Raw genomic sequence first — 14,055 nt, 5'->3', positions numbered from 1 at the left:
AGAAATGCCTGTAATTCAAAAAAGAAAGTATGTACCAGTAAAGAAATAAAAGTGCTAAGGGAGGCTGGGCATGGTGGTTCATGCCTGTAATCCCAGTACTTTGGGAGGCCAAGGCGGGTGGATCATCTGAGGTCAGGAGTTCGAGACCAGCCTGATCAAGATGGTGATCATCTCTACTAAAAATACAAAATTAGCTAGGCGTGGTGGCACATGTCTGTAATTCCAGCTACTCAGGAGGCTGAGGCAGGAGAATCACTTGAACCTGGGAGGTGGAGATTGCAGTGAGCCAAGATTGCACCATTGCACTCCAGCCTGGGAGACAGAGCAAAACTCCGCCTCAAAAAAACAAAAACAAACAAACAAACCAAAAAACAGTGCTAAGGGAGTTTTTGAAGGGAGGAGAAATTACACCTGGTTGAGAAGCTTAAGTAAGACAATATGTAGCAGGTGGTATTTGAGCTAAGCCTTAAAAGATACCCAACTTTCCTACAAACAGAGACAGAGAGGCAGAAAAAGAGGATACCATAAAATGAGCAAATGTGTGATAGCAAACACTGAAGGGTGCGTCAGGAACAAGTTGCTCAGCTTGGCTTTAGGATTGGTTACATGAAGGGAAATAGTGAAAGAAATGAATTAATTGTTACTAGGAAGTAACAATTAATAAGCACCTGCTACATCACAGACACCTGCTGGGTATTTTGCAAAGATTTCCTCATTAAATCTTTACAACAATTTACAAAAGAATTATCGCTCACATGTTACAGTGAAAAAATGACTTATTCAGGGTCACATAATTAGTTAGACACTGTGATAATAATAATAATAGCTACTTTCATGGAATATTTACTATATGCCACCACTGGGCTAGCCAGGCCCTCACATGAATTATCTCATTTAATCCTCACTACAACTCTATAAGCTACTTTCCATTATTGCCCACATTTTATTAGATGAAGAAAATGAGGATTTGAGAGACAGTAGGGATCATTCAGTGACAAATGGAGTGGGATTCACATGTTCTTTTCCACTCTCTCATTATGGCACCAGAGAATTTAGGATGCATGTGAATTTGAGAAGGATGTCAGCTTAATTCTGTAAGCAATGAGAAGCTGTTGTGTGTATTAATAAAAAATGACTGAGAGCCAGAGGCTAAGCTCAAAGAACTTGCTGTCTGGTAGAGAAGCAAGACAAACGAGCGTTCGTATCAGACTCTCATCCTTCCTAATCCCTCACCCCAGCCCATATCCATTCCCCTGCCCTCCTATTGCTATCCCAAAACAGAGTAAGACCAAAAATTACATCTTGTTCCCTTCAGCTTATTGTCTCTTCCCTTTGATTCTATTCTTTTTCCAACTGGTTTATGGTTTACCAAAAGACAAAGAACCCCATTGAAAACCCCTTTTATCCTCTCAACAAAATAAAAGTCTCTTTCAAAATTCCATAAAAGGCATGAAAAAAATTAGCATGGGATTATGAGAAAACAGGAAACACAGAGAGTGATAGATTAGAAGAATTGGAGTCAGAGCAAGGCCCCTGAGATTCAGACAAACTCTGGTTACAGGACCGCTTAAACAAACGCCAGCAGGCGGGGTTGAAATAGATTTCCACAGTCAGCCCAGCCAACATTTCACTGCATTTTTTCCATCAGGGAGAAATCAGATGTGGAAACAATCACTTATTTGACAGCCTGTTCACTTCTTAGATTGATCAGCAAAGGCATTCCCTGTGATGTTCTCTCTCTCATGTTAACCTGGACATTTTTCCTCTGTGTCCTGTCTAAACTTCCTTTTCTGAATTTCATCCCATTTCCATGGTTTGCAATGACTAGGCGATGAGACAAAGAGGAGTTGCTCAGTTGCTGATCCCTTCCACGAGGAGGAGAGCTTTCTCTCACCGACCAAATCCTGGCTGAAAAGATTGACTTTCTTCTCCTAAGGATTTCAAAGTATATCAGCATCCAACTCGAATGAATCAAGTTATTTGACTACAACTGGGAAACAACAGCAGACATGGCCTATTGGCAGGCAGTTATTTGAATGAAGCTTTTAAAAGGCATCTTGCTAGTGGTTTGTTGGCTGAGGGATGGACATCCAAACACCAATTAGCCCTAGAAACACTTGCAAAATTGCATTAAGAACAAAGTGTTCCTTCAAACACTGAATTATATAATTTCTCTATCGTGTTTATTCATTTCAAGGATGAAATAATTTAGAAGCACAAAATTATACAGGTCTATTCCAGCTCTTCTGTTTAAAAAGGCAAATGGCTTGCTCAACAGTAACGCAGTCATTGGGCGGCAGTGTCAGAACTACACTGAGCATCAGCCAGTTCCACAGTTCCCACTGGACAAGGCCTTGCTGAGTCAATCCCTCCCATGTTTTGCATTCTCTCCTCTGCTTTGGTTTTCAACAATCTATTCCCTCGTTATTGGGAAGAAGTGGAAGTAACACTAGACCAGTGGAGTTGAACCTATTTTTTGAAATAATATTGTGTGTGCATGTACTCCACAGCATTAAAAGTATGTAGGCCATTAAGCTAGGAGCTCTGCAGGTATTGCCTTATTTAATTCATCTAATGGTCCTCTGAATTAGAGTCCTCTAACACTTAGTGAGCATCTAGTATGTTGCAGACACTTATAATCCCTACCTGTGTCACTGAGGCTCAGGAGCTTAAACAGCATATCAAATGCCACACGCAGAGTAAGCAGCAGAGGCCAGGCGCAGTGGCTCACATCTGTAATCCCAGCACTTTGGGAGGCCGAGGCAGGCGAATCACTTGAGGCCAGGAGTTTGAGACCAGCCTGGCCAACGTGGTGAAACCCTGTCTCTACTTAAAATAAAAAAAAATTAGCTGGGCATGGTGGCATGAGCCTGTAGTCCCAGCTACTCGGCAGGCTGAAGCAGGAGAATCACTTGAACCTGGGAGGTAGAGGTTGCAAGGAGCCGAGATTGTGTCACTGCACTCCAGCCTTGGCGACAGAGCAAGACTCAATCTCAAAATTTAAAAAAAAAAAAAAAAAGAAAAGAAAAAGCAGCAGAGCTAGAAGTCAAATCCAGGCTTTCTTATCCTAAAAACTACATCCTTTGGCCAGCTTCTACAGAGCCTGTCTTTAGAGTCCAATCAAGGTTTTGTGACGATTGTTTGTTAGAGTAGCTACCAAAAGTATGGAGAGAATATCTAGATGAAGTGAAGCTGGGGAATGCTCACTCCCCTCCGCCATCTGCTTTTTTGTTGTTGTTATTGTTTTGAGAGAGCGACAGAACAGATGAAATGGGTACGGGCTGGAATATGGAAGGAACATGGTATATTTGACTCATGCAACTACCAGATATTCTTCTAGTTAATTTATTACCTAAACTTAAAATCACCCTAAAAAAGATTTAAATTTCCATTTCAAGGAAGCACCCTTAGGTTAGACACGGGGTCCATTCAGATGCATACCTCTGACTGAAGGATTTCAAAGACAGCATATTTTCATTTCTCATGTCAACTTTAAAAGTTATCATTGACTAGTTTTAACTTCATTTGGTAACGAATGTTATGTTTACTTAACTTTTAAAAATTATTCTCTGTTGTTTAAAGCATTACTTCTATCTTCCCTAAAACTACTTCTTTTAACTCATACCAGTGCTATCAAGTTCTTGGGTACTATGATTTGGTGAATTAAGCTATCTTTATCTCTACTCCCTTCTTGTCTTCACAAGTGGTAAATATAATCCCACTCTGCTTCCATCTCACTCCTAGAGACATCATGTCATTGTTCTCGTATCCCCTCTCCTCACCAATCTTACCTTTAGGATCCTGTTTCTGCCAGTCACCAATAACCCCTGCAATTCTTGCAAGTTACTTGGCTCCATTTCTTGGGGTTGTAAATGTCTTGAATATAAAAAGGAGTGTTTTTACTTTGGTGATTTGGAATAATGAAAGGAGATTACGAGGATATCCCAAAGTGTGGGATGACAGCAGAATAGATATAAAAGGGTGCCTTCTTTTCCAGCTGAGACCATGGTACTGCAGGAGAAATTCCTCGGACTTTGTCTTGATTGCACCTCATCCAGAAAAGGCAGCCAGAGTCTAATGAGTAAATAGCCAGCCTTTAGTCAAGACATCTTCATCTTTAGTCAAGACAGGAGACATAGAACCTGCTCTCTATTTTGCTTTGAGTTGACAGAGCATTCTATGAATTAAGCTGAGATTTCCAGTTTTCTGGGGGTGGGGAGGGGGGCAGTGGTCTAAGTAACTACAGAAATTGGCCTTGTGCACTGGGAGACGACATTCTTAATATGTCAGATACACCAAACCAGAGCAAGTGTCAGATGACAGCAAACATCGGCATTCACAGAGTGGATGAGACTTGGTGATTCCTGAAGGAAGCTGAAAGGTTTTGGAAAGTACCATATTTGAGTTGGAGCTTGTTTGGGCAGATGTTTAGTGTGCAGTGTACTGGAGAGAGAAACAGGGGACTTAGGATCCAATATTAAAACTATCCCTCTCTCCATTTTTATAAGTCATTTAACTTACTGGGCTTAAGTGTATGTAGATCTTTAATTTGTATTGCACTATTTTAAAGCATTTTGAGACAATTATCATTTTAAATGTGTATATCTTAATTTTGTGTAATTTTGTCTCTAGCTATGAAATTTGAAACTCAAGGAACCCTGTAAGACGCAATCACAAAATTATTTAACCAGGTGTCAGAACCTGGAGGGATCTCACACGGTTGTATCATTATTAAAAACACACGATTTGACATCAAACAGTCCTACGTTTTAATCCTGTCTTTGCCATTTAGTTGTTGTGTGATCTTGGATAAACTATTTTACCTCTTTGAGCTTCCATTTTCTTATATATGAGATGTGGGTCATTATACTTAGCTTATAGGATTATTAAGAGAAGTAAATAAAAAATAAAGAGTGACTATCAGAGCATCTAATATATAGCAAGCATTTGACATATGATAATAGCGCTTGGATAGATGTATAATTTTTATTTGATATTTGCTATCTTATTTAAAAATTGATTTTTAATCACCCTTCTTAAGAAGGGTGGAGGAAATAATCGATAGGGGAGGAAAAGAAAAATCCCAGCCATTCCCAGCCAAAAGCTCTCCACCTCTCAGACTTCTCCACCTTTATTTTGTTTAATAATCAGGCACCTCCAACTTTCCCTAGAAGTTTCAGCCCATGAGTCCCCAGGTGCTCCTCCCATGCCTGAGTTTGACAAACATTTATTCTTACTTAGTTCAACTAAGACAAATTAAGGAAAGGAAAGAAGGATTCTGTCTGTGCCTAGGAAGTTATGTCAGTTAAAGAATCTGACACACAGAATCCTCTCGAGGGGCTTCCCTTAAAAGAAAAGAACTAAGAGCATGGCACTGTCCCACGACATTGGCTGGGCTTCTGTCTCCTAGTTCATTGTCCTTTGATGTCCTAGAGAGTGATTTCTGTTTTTGTCTTCAGGGCTGCTTCTTCCTAACTCTTCTTTCATTTGCGTTTTTCCTTTAATGGCAAGGGTAAGGACTTTAGTGCTGCCAGTTTAAAAAAAATTATAAAATCAAAATTCAGTAAATAAAGCTGAATTTCATGGAACAGCAAAAAAGAAAAAGAAATCTGACTGGAGCCAGGAAAATTCCTCAAAGAGACAAAATGCCTAGCCATCTGAAGAAGAGTTAGTTAAAGGATAAGCAAGGACAGAAACAGAAGGAGGTAGAATTGACAGGGAAATATATTACACTTACTACCTCTGTGCCATTATTTTAGTCACAGAAATACCATGTGAAGGGGATAACTCTTTTGGTATATTCTCTGGCAAATATACTTTTCTGAGAAGCTTCTCCCCACAGTAATTCTCAGAAGCTCTGCCAATGTTCCTCTCCTGCATTCCCTCCCTAAATTCAGAATTATCTGAGCTGGTCACTAGCACCTTTCTTGATGCTTTGGAAACAGAGATGCTCCTGAGTGCCCATAAGAATGGTCAGCCCAGTGAGAAAGCTCATCACTTGGTCTCCTTTAAGGCCAGTTGGCTGCCTAACAATTTTTTAAATAAGAGGAGCCACTATTAAATTTATGTTCAAAGAGCACACTTGATGCATGAGGACAGGGCCCATATCTGTATTTTTCTCTACTGTATTTCCAGCCTAGAGTTGACAAACAGTAGATGCTCAGCACATTTGTTGGCTAGATAGATAACTTGATGGATGGATGGCTGGCTGGCTGGCTGGATGGATGGATGGATAGCTGGCTGGCTGGCTGGATGGATGGATGGATGGGAGAATTATGAAATCATGAAGCTCCTTCTGGCCCTGACAGGCATGGTCATTCTTCTCTTCTCTGCCTGAGAGTAGGTGGAATAGGAGATCTGTATTACTCCATGGCTTCTCTTGCTTCAGTTCCCACGTTGCCAACCTCATATGAGGAGATTCCTATACATTTTTAAAAACTGGCAATCATATCACTGTCTCATATTTCTGTTATCACTTCTAGGAGTATCTTCAAATATTCTCTCCTCTGAATAACACTTCTTTTTTGTTAAGGGAAAGTGTCTATATAAGTGTCTTTCATAATTATCTAAAATCTAATTAGAATTTAGAGTTTCATGTGGTCTCGTCTTGACAAGATATCCCAATTAAGAAAACGCAAACTAGCTGGCAAAATTAATTTGTTCAAATTTCAATATTTTCTGAAAATTTTCAGACAGTATTCTGCAATCTCAAACAATGCTATTCCTAACCAAAGCAACTTTTATTTCTCTGTTCCCATGTCTCGCTTTTAATATGTCTCACCTTCTACAACTGCCTCCGTTTTTCTCTGTCACTCAGTCTCTACCTAAAACTCACCCAGCAAACCAAATTGGTAAGGCTCTTCTCATTTCCCCTTCTCCGTTTTTTTTTTTTCCTACCTCCATTCTTTTCTTCTGTCTTCTCTCAGATGAGTCAATCTTGGTCCTTTCTAATGCAAAGCTCACATCCCTGCTTCATGCGTTAGTCCAAGTCCTCATCATAAAAACATATGACTGGAGTTGGCACTCACAAAGTTGTCTTTGAAATGGGGAGTAAGGTGACAGAAGAGAAAAAGAAGGGCTCTGGATTCTCAGACATGTTAATAATTTTTACATATCATATATAAATGGGATTTTGCAGAGAAGAACCGGAAATAGATGGAGAGCAACGGACAGGAAAGGCAGATGAGGGACCGAAGAGACACAGCTCCCAAAAGAAAGTTAGCCTTACAAAAACCAAGACGATAAAGAGAAATGCTTAAGTTTAGGGAATCCAGTGGAAGCAGTGATTTAAGGTGAACAAAAGGTGAACCTTAAGTTGAAATGAGAAGTGTTGGATTTTCAAGTTTAGTTTCTGGGAGTGTAAAAATAAACAAACAATTGTGATGTCAGAGGCTGAAAGATTATAGTTGTCATTTGAACTTGGGGATAAAGGAGACATCTATGACTTGGCTGGAAAAGACAGAGCTAATGTACACTGCAAAGCACATATTTATAGCAGGAAAATGGGAAGATTTCTCTTTAATTCTGGAGATGGAGTGGGGACGGGGAGAGTAGACTACTCATTTTAAGGGTGAAACATTGGAATTCAACTTGTTTGATGTTACATTAATTGGTGGTTAATTACTAAGCTAAGTACATATAAAACTTTTATCTATGGCTAGCTCGTCCCCCCAAAGTCATGCAATATAGTGAACTGGCTTTCGCACTTTAAATTATTCATTGATCATGTAATGATTCAGGTGATTCATCTTGCAAGATGGACACTGAAACTAACACTCAGAGTAGGTTGTGGTTTAAAGAGTGGAACAACCGCCAGTCTCATTAGTGGAAATTGTGATGGTTGAATTTATCAAGGATGAACATACACGGTCTTCTTTCTGAGATTTTCTTTAAGATTTTCTCACAGATAATCTATTTCTTAGGTTTTGGAGAGAAAACTTGAATTTTATTGATCCCTCAGAACTCAATCTTTCAGATTTCAAAGGAGCTATTTCTTTTAATGGGGACTCTGTTAATATTTATAAAAGCTCTTCACAGGATGGAGGGTGGGAGGGAAACTCCATCCCAACAAGACAAAAAGAATGAAGCATGAGGCTCCACCTAGTTCATCACTGCTCCTTGAAATACATCAGTATTGAAAGACACAGCCACCGCACCCCCAACCCAGCCCTATTGCTGTTCCAGCTCAAGAGTCAGAGGTCCCGAAGCTGTAGCTCTTCTACAATCTGCTGCTCTGTGACTCAAGTCTGTTGTCTGCAAAGAAAACTATTGGGTTCCCAAGCAAGAGAGGCACATCTGGTAGGACAGATTTTGTGATTGCAAAAGAAGGGGGAAAAAAAGAAAGAAAGAAAAGGGCTCTCTATACAAGATAACCAGAGGCATCAAACTGAAATCCTCCTGTGGAAAATAAGCTAGCACTTCTGGGCCTGATGGTGTAGTGAAAACCTGTGCTTGAGGATACATTACAGTGAAAGAGCAAAGTGAATAGTAAGTAGCTATTACTTACCTCCTTAGGGAGGTGTGTTGTTTGTCTGTACATCCCCCACAGCACCTAGCACAGTACCTTGCATCTCACCTGCCACTCACTAAAAAGTCTATCAAGTTAGTTAATTATCGAGACAACGCCCTCAGAAATGAGAGAACAGTACCCTCTTATCCTTGCTGCACTTTCCAGCACTGATACGCTGCCTAAAAGAGGACTAGGGCACAGGTTTGAATTAATGTCACAAAACTGGATGGGCAAGTTATAACGGTGTTGATTAAGGAAACAGAACTCATGGGGCACCGGATATCTCCATCCTGATGAACCCTTGGAAAAATGCCAAAGATGCATATCCCCAGGCAAATGCCTGATTAGTCTGGGATTGATAGATTGGTCTAGGATTCAGCCCTACTGGGAAGATGTCTAAATTATAATCAGCGTAGAAAGCGAAGTTCTCCTAGAAGAAGAAGCAAAGGTTAAAAAGAAGAAAAGAAAAGAAAGTGAAGTCCTTTCTCTCCCAAAACCTCTCATCAATCAATCAGGGTAACAAACAGAACACTAGGGCTCTGTCTGTGGACCAAACCCAAAAGCCCTGCGGTCAGGGCCAGGAGGGTAGATCATGTGTTCGTGGCAACTTCCTCTGTGGGCTTTTGCCCAGGTCTGTCCCCAAGCATACGATGGCCAAAACTTCTGCACCAGAGCAGCATCCTGTGTAGCACAGTCAGGTCCAGGAGGGAGGGAAAACTGCCCACTCAGAGTAGATAATATCTGGAAGGAATGACTGTTTGGGAAAAGTTCCAATGCTAGTTCAGTGCCAACCCTTCCCCACCTTCTCCAGCCCTCTCCCACTGGTTCCTCCCCTCTCAACTGCTCTGGTTCTTATAAAAACCTCACAGCCTTCCACTAACATCCCGTAGGAGCCTCTCTCCCTACTGCTGCTACACAAGACCCTGAGACTGACCCGCAGGAAGAAACCATGAAGAGCCTGATCCTTCTTGCCATCCTGGCCGCCTTAGCGGTAGTAACTCTGTGTTATGGTGAGAAACTTTTCTCCCATTTCTCTGTGTTTACTTTTCTGCCTCTGACTTTGGCTTACTTCTATTTTTCCTCTCCCTCCTCCTCTTCTTCCCCCTTTCTCTGTTATAATCTTAAAGTACCATTACTTTCACATTTCCCAGTCTCCACAGAAACTGATCTGTTCTATTAAGTCTTTTTTATATCCTAAATATCCAGAGTCTTGTGCAACTTAACAGGCAAACCCGTTCAGTGGTAAGTCTCTGTATATCTAGAAACTCATATTTCAGAAAGAAGATACCAAATTCCCAGCCCCCTGCATCCTCGTTTTTAAGGATATTTATTTAGACTTTGGTATCAATGGGTTAAGGGTATTGTTTAAACCACTTGCCTTTGAGAAAATCCATTTTTATGAGAAGTATTAAGTATAGCCCTTTCTAGGGACTGGACAATCTCATGAACTTACTATGTTTGTTCAGTTAATTAATTTTAAAATAAAGTTTTACATCAAAATAATTTTAGAAAAGAATCATTTTCCTAACTCCTGTTGTCAGAAAATAAATTTTGCCTGTTTTCTATATGTCGTTAAATATATCTGCATTTGTTCAAAGCTTATAAAAGGAAATCTGAAGCAAAGTTATTTACTTATTTCAGTCTTTTGTTTCAATTACCTAGATATTTTCATTGTTTTTTAATTTAAATTACATTAACAACCATAAAGATTACGCTTCTCACTCTTGTATTCACAAATTTTCTGTATCAGAGGATTTGATTTCTTCACCTCCTTTTTAAGTTTTGAAGAAAATTCACTTGCTGGCAAATATTAATAGAAGCTTCTTATTCCAAAATTTACCTGCTGTGCTCAGGAGAGTGGCAGAAAGAAGAAAACTTCTGCTTTGATATCGTTTCAGTTCTCTCTCTGAACTGGCATCGTGCCCAGGGTGAGCTGTCAGCTGGAGCTAGTGGTTTCTGTGGCTGCCAATTTAACACAGGTTCTTAAGAGGCTTTCGGAACCCTCTTAGAAACCTGCCCTAGTAAGCCCAGCAGAGCAACTGCCCTGTAGTTCTCTTGCCTGGAGAAACCTGGCTGTCTTCTGGATCCTTCTTAATCCTCTTTGACCCTGTTCTCAAACAGGCTCTGAATAAACCAGAGAAGAAGGTTCTCTGGAGACTTCTGTACAGCACTTAAAGTGTCTTATTTTGCTTGTCTGAAGACGTCATAGCCCTTGGGAAATTTTAGCTGAAAATGGCCACTCCCTCCTTCAACATCAGAGAAACTAAAATATAGAGATATCCACAGCAAGGCCAGAGCTAGAGAAAAACCTCATAAATCCTAAATTCCTGAAATTCCTGAAATTTGTAATAACCACACTGCTAAATATATTCTTCATGTTTTTAGACTCTTTCCTCTTCTTCCATCCCTGTATTTAAACTATCACAGTGTCTAAATTGATAAATAATAACATAATGAATCATTGATAAATACTGATATAATGAATCTTTTTTTAAATTTCAGAATCACATGAAAGCATGGAATCTTATGAACTTAGTAAGTGAATATTTAACTTCTTTATTCAAATCCCTTGCATTAAAGAACCTCTTCTTATTTAAATAAACAAGATGGAAAGATATATAACAGGGAGGGAAAAGGGGGCCTCTTTTGGAAAACTAAAGTAAATTTTTAAATCGAATGACTATAAAAATTGCCAAAGGAGCAATTTTTTAAGCTTGAAGTAGTGCAATATGGGATTTAAGCTACAGGCGACATATTTAGAAGCCATAAAATCTCATTTGGAAATTTTAAATTGGCACCACGTCAACTGCACAGATGGAAAACGAGGAGTAATGACAAATGGTAAAGCACAGAGCTGGACGCCAAGTCAGCTGGGAGACCACAGGCGCCACGTTAAGCTGAGTGCTGTTTTGGTTTTTTGGGGTTTTTTTTCTTGTTTTTTTTTTGAGACAGTGTCTCACTCTGTCGCCCAGGCTGGAGTGCAGTGGCGTGATCTCGGCTCGCCGCAACCTCCACCTCCCAGGTTCAGGCAATTCTCATGCCTCAGCCTCCTGAGTACCTGGGATTACAGGCCCATGACACCATGCCTGGCTAATTTTTGTGTTTTTAGTAGAGATGGGGTTTCACCATGTTGTCCAGGCTGGTCTCGAACTCCTGGCCTCAAGTGATCCACCCACCACAGCCTCTCAAAGTGCCGGGATTACAGGCATGAGCCACCACACCCAGCCAGCTGATTGCTGTTGAATAGCTGGATTTATAAAGACTGAGCGTAGGAGGAAATGGCACATCACTCTCATTTTTAATTTATTCATTATTTTTATAGTGTTTAAACTGTTCATGTACTGGCAATCTAGTTATGCTTCATAAATCCTCAGGACAGAGAATTTCTCCTCAAAAGGAATTTAAAATCTACCAAGTAGAAATACAGAAATTAAGAAAGGCAAAGTGATCGTCCAAACGCAAAACCAACAAAGCCTATATGACAAGTCTCTAAGACACATGGATTGATGACTGATTTCATTTGATCAGGAAGTTAATGAAATCTACTTTATACTCTCCTTTAATTTTTGCCAATCTCTGTTTATATGAGTTGCAGAAGTTAAGGCACTTTCAAATATATTTGTGTCAAGGAATATTCACGGAAATATTTCCAGCTATGTGTCGCTAAAACTGCATTTATTTATTTTCTGTTCTAAGATCCCTTCATTAACAGGAGACATGCAAATACCTTCATATCCCCTCAGCAGAGATGGAGAGCTAAAGTCCAAGAGAGGTCAGTAACAAAACTTCATGAGGAGTGGTCATTTTTCCCAGTGTAGATCACAGATCTGAACTGCAGTGGGAAACAGCTTTTTCATCATATACATTATTTCTAATTGTATCTTTAAAATCAAAAAACTTAAAAGCAATATTCAGAAAACAACTGAATTATTAGAAAATTATTCGGGGAAAGATCCGGAAAGGAGAGGGAAGGAGGAGAGAAAGGAGGACAGAAAGAAAACTTCTATTTTCATTAAAAAAAAAAAAAAAATCTCCTGTTCTGCCTTCCCTCCCTGGTTTTTTTTGGTTGGTTGGTTGGTTTTTCTGAGACAGAGTCTCACCCTGTTGCCCAGGCTGGATTATAGTGGCCCTATCTCGTGCCTCAGCCTCCCAAGTAGCTGGGATTACAGGCACGTGCTACCATGTTCAGCTATTTTTGCATTTTTTGTAGAGACGGGGTTTTGTCATGTTGGCAGGGCTAGTCTTGAACTCCTGACCTCAAGTGATCCACCCACCTCAGCCTCCCAAAGTGCTGGGATTACAGGCCTGAGCCACCGCACCCAGCCTCTCCCTGTTCTTTAAATATCTCTTAATATAGGGGGGCATGGAGAGAAAGTCTCTCCAATATTTTCTTCTTCTTTTCCATTTTTGTATTTTTCCACTGTATCCTTCTCAATTTTGGCCTCTTCTTCCACTTTCTAGGATCCGAGAACGCTCTAAGCCTGTCCACGAGCTCAATAGGGAAGCCTGTGATGACTACAGACTTTGCGAACGCTACGCCATGGTTTATGGATACAATGCTGCCTATAATCGCTACTTCAGGAAGCGCCGAGGGGCCAAATGAGATTGGGGAAAGAAAAAAAATCTCTTTTTTTCTGGAGGCTGGCACCTGATTTTGTATCCCCTTGTAGCAGCATTACTGAAATACATAGACTTATATACAATGCTTGTTTCCTGTATATTCTCTTGTCTGGCGGCACCCCTTTTTCCCGCCCCCAGATTGATAAGTAATGAAAGTGCACTGCAGTGAGGGTCAAAGGAGAGTCAACGTATGTGATTGTTCCATAATAAACTTCTGCTGTGATACTTTCATCTTGTAAATCTGCTTTCTTTTGGGAAAATATTGAGATATTTAAATCATGGCCCACCTTACCCAAAATAGGAGATTCTGTTCATCTCATATCTAGTATTAATTAGAAAAATAACTACATAAAAAGAAGGAAGCTAAGAAGGCACTCACTCAGCCATAAATTCTCTAAACCCTCTCTACCTTGGAATCCGTGAATGGAATCTGGTATGTTTTTTTGCAGGATTTTCCTATTGTAAATTGTGGCAAATACAGGGCTCCCGTCATTTGCTTTTCATCTCTTATGCATCAAAGTCAAAAACATTTCTGAATCAAGATAATCTAGAAGAGAAAAAAGGAGGAAAAAGAAAAGAGAAAGCAGAAGGGACAAATAAAAGCAATTGGCAAAAACTGTCAATAATAGTTTATAGACTTAACTATATCAATAATCACATTATATGTAAATAGTCTAAACAATCCAATTATTTTTTACTTCTACATATGTTATATTTTTACTTCTACATTTGTTATAGGTTCCACGCTACATTTTTACAATTCTTGTTTTAAATAATTTTAATAATTTCTTTTAAAGTTTAGATAATAAGAAAATATCCCGGGCCAGGCAGAGTGGCCACACCTGTAATCTCAGTAGCCATGACCATACCAATGCACTCCAGCCTGTGAAACAGAGTGAGACTCTGTCTCTACAGAAAAATAAAAA

At 39.8% G+C, this 14,055-nt stretch overlaps 2 protein-coding genes across 3 annotated transcripts in view; one reads left to right on the top strand and one right to left on the bottom strand.

Annotated features, from left to right (window-relative positions):
• Positions 1-14,055, bottom strand: part of PDE6H (phosphodiesterase 6H) — a 183,953-nt gene that overhangs the window by 87,010 nt on the left and 82,888 nt on the right. The window lies entirely within an intron of this gene.
• Positions 9,325-13,360, top strand: MGP (matrix Gla protein). The gene is made up of 4 exons (XM_004052788.4): positions 9,325-9,519; positions 11,012-11,044; positions 12,206-12,281; positions 12,971-13,360. Exons 1-4 carry the CDS (start codon positions 9,459-9,461, stop codon positions 13,110-13,112), a joined length of 312 nt encoding a protein of 103 aa, XP_004052836.1. The 5' UTR covers positions 9,325-9,458; the 3' UTR covers positions 13,113-13,360.

Source organism: Gorilla gorilla, chromosome 10 (genome assembly GCF_029281585.2).
Source record: "Gorilla gorilla gorilla isolate KB3781 chromosome 10, NHGRI_mGorGor1-v2.1_pri, whole genome shotgun sequence".
NCBI classification, from domain to species: domain Eukaryota; kingdom Metazoa; phylum Chordata; class Mammalia; order Primates; family Hominidae; genus Gorilla; species Gorilla gorilla.
This window is presented reverse-complemented; position numbering and strand designations above follow the sequence as displayed.

What these genes read in the sequence shown, in the direction of transcription:
- MGP (XM_004052788.4), top strand. Translation starts at nt 9,459, where the DNA reads ATGAAGAGCCTGATCCTTCTTGCCATCCTGGCCGCCTTAGCGGTAGTA. An exon ending in CATGGAATCTTATGAACTTA is followed by an intron (nt 11,045 to 12,205) that starts GTAAGTGAATAT and finishes TTCTGTTCTAAG; the next exon opens with ATCCCTTCATTAACAGGAGA. An exon ending in AGAGCTAAAGTCCAAGAGAG is followed by an intron (nt 12,282 to 12,970) that starts GTCAGTAACAAA and finishes TCCACTTTCTAG; the next exon opens with GATCCGAGAACGCTCTAAGC.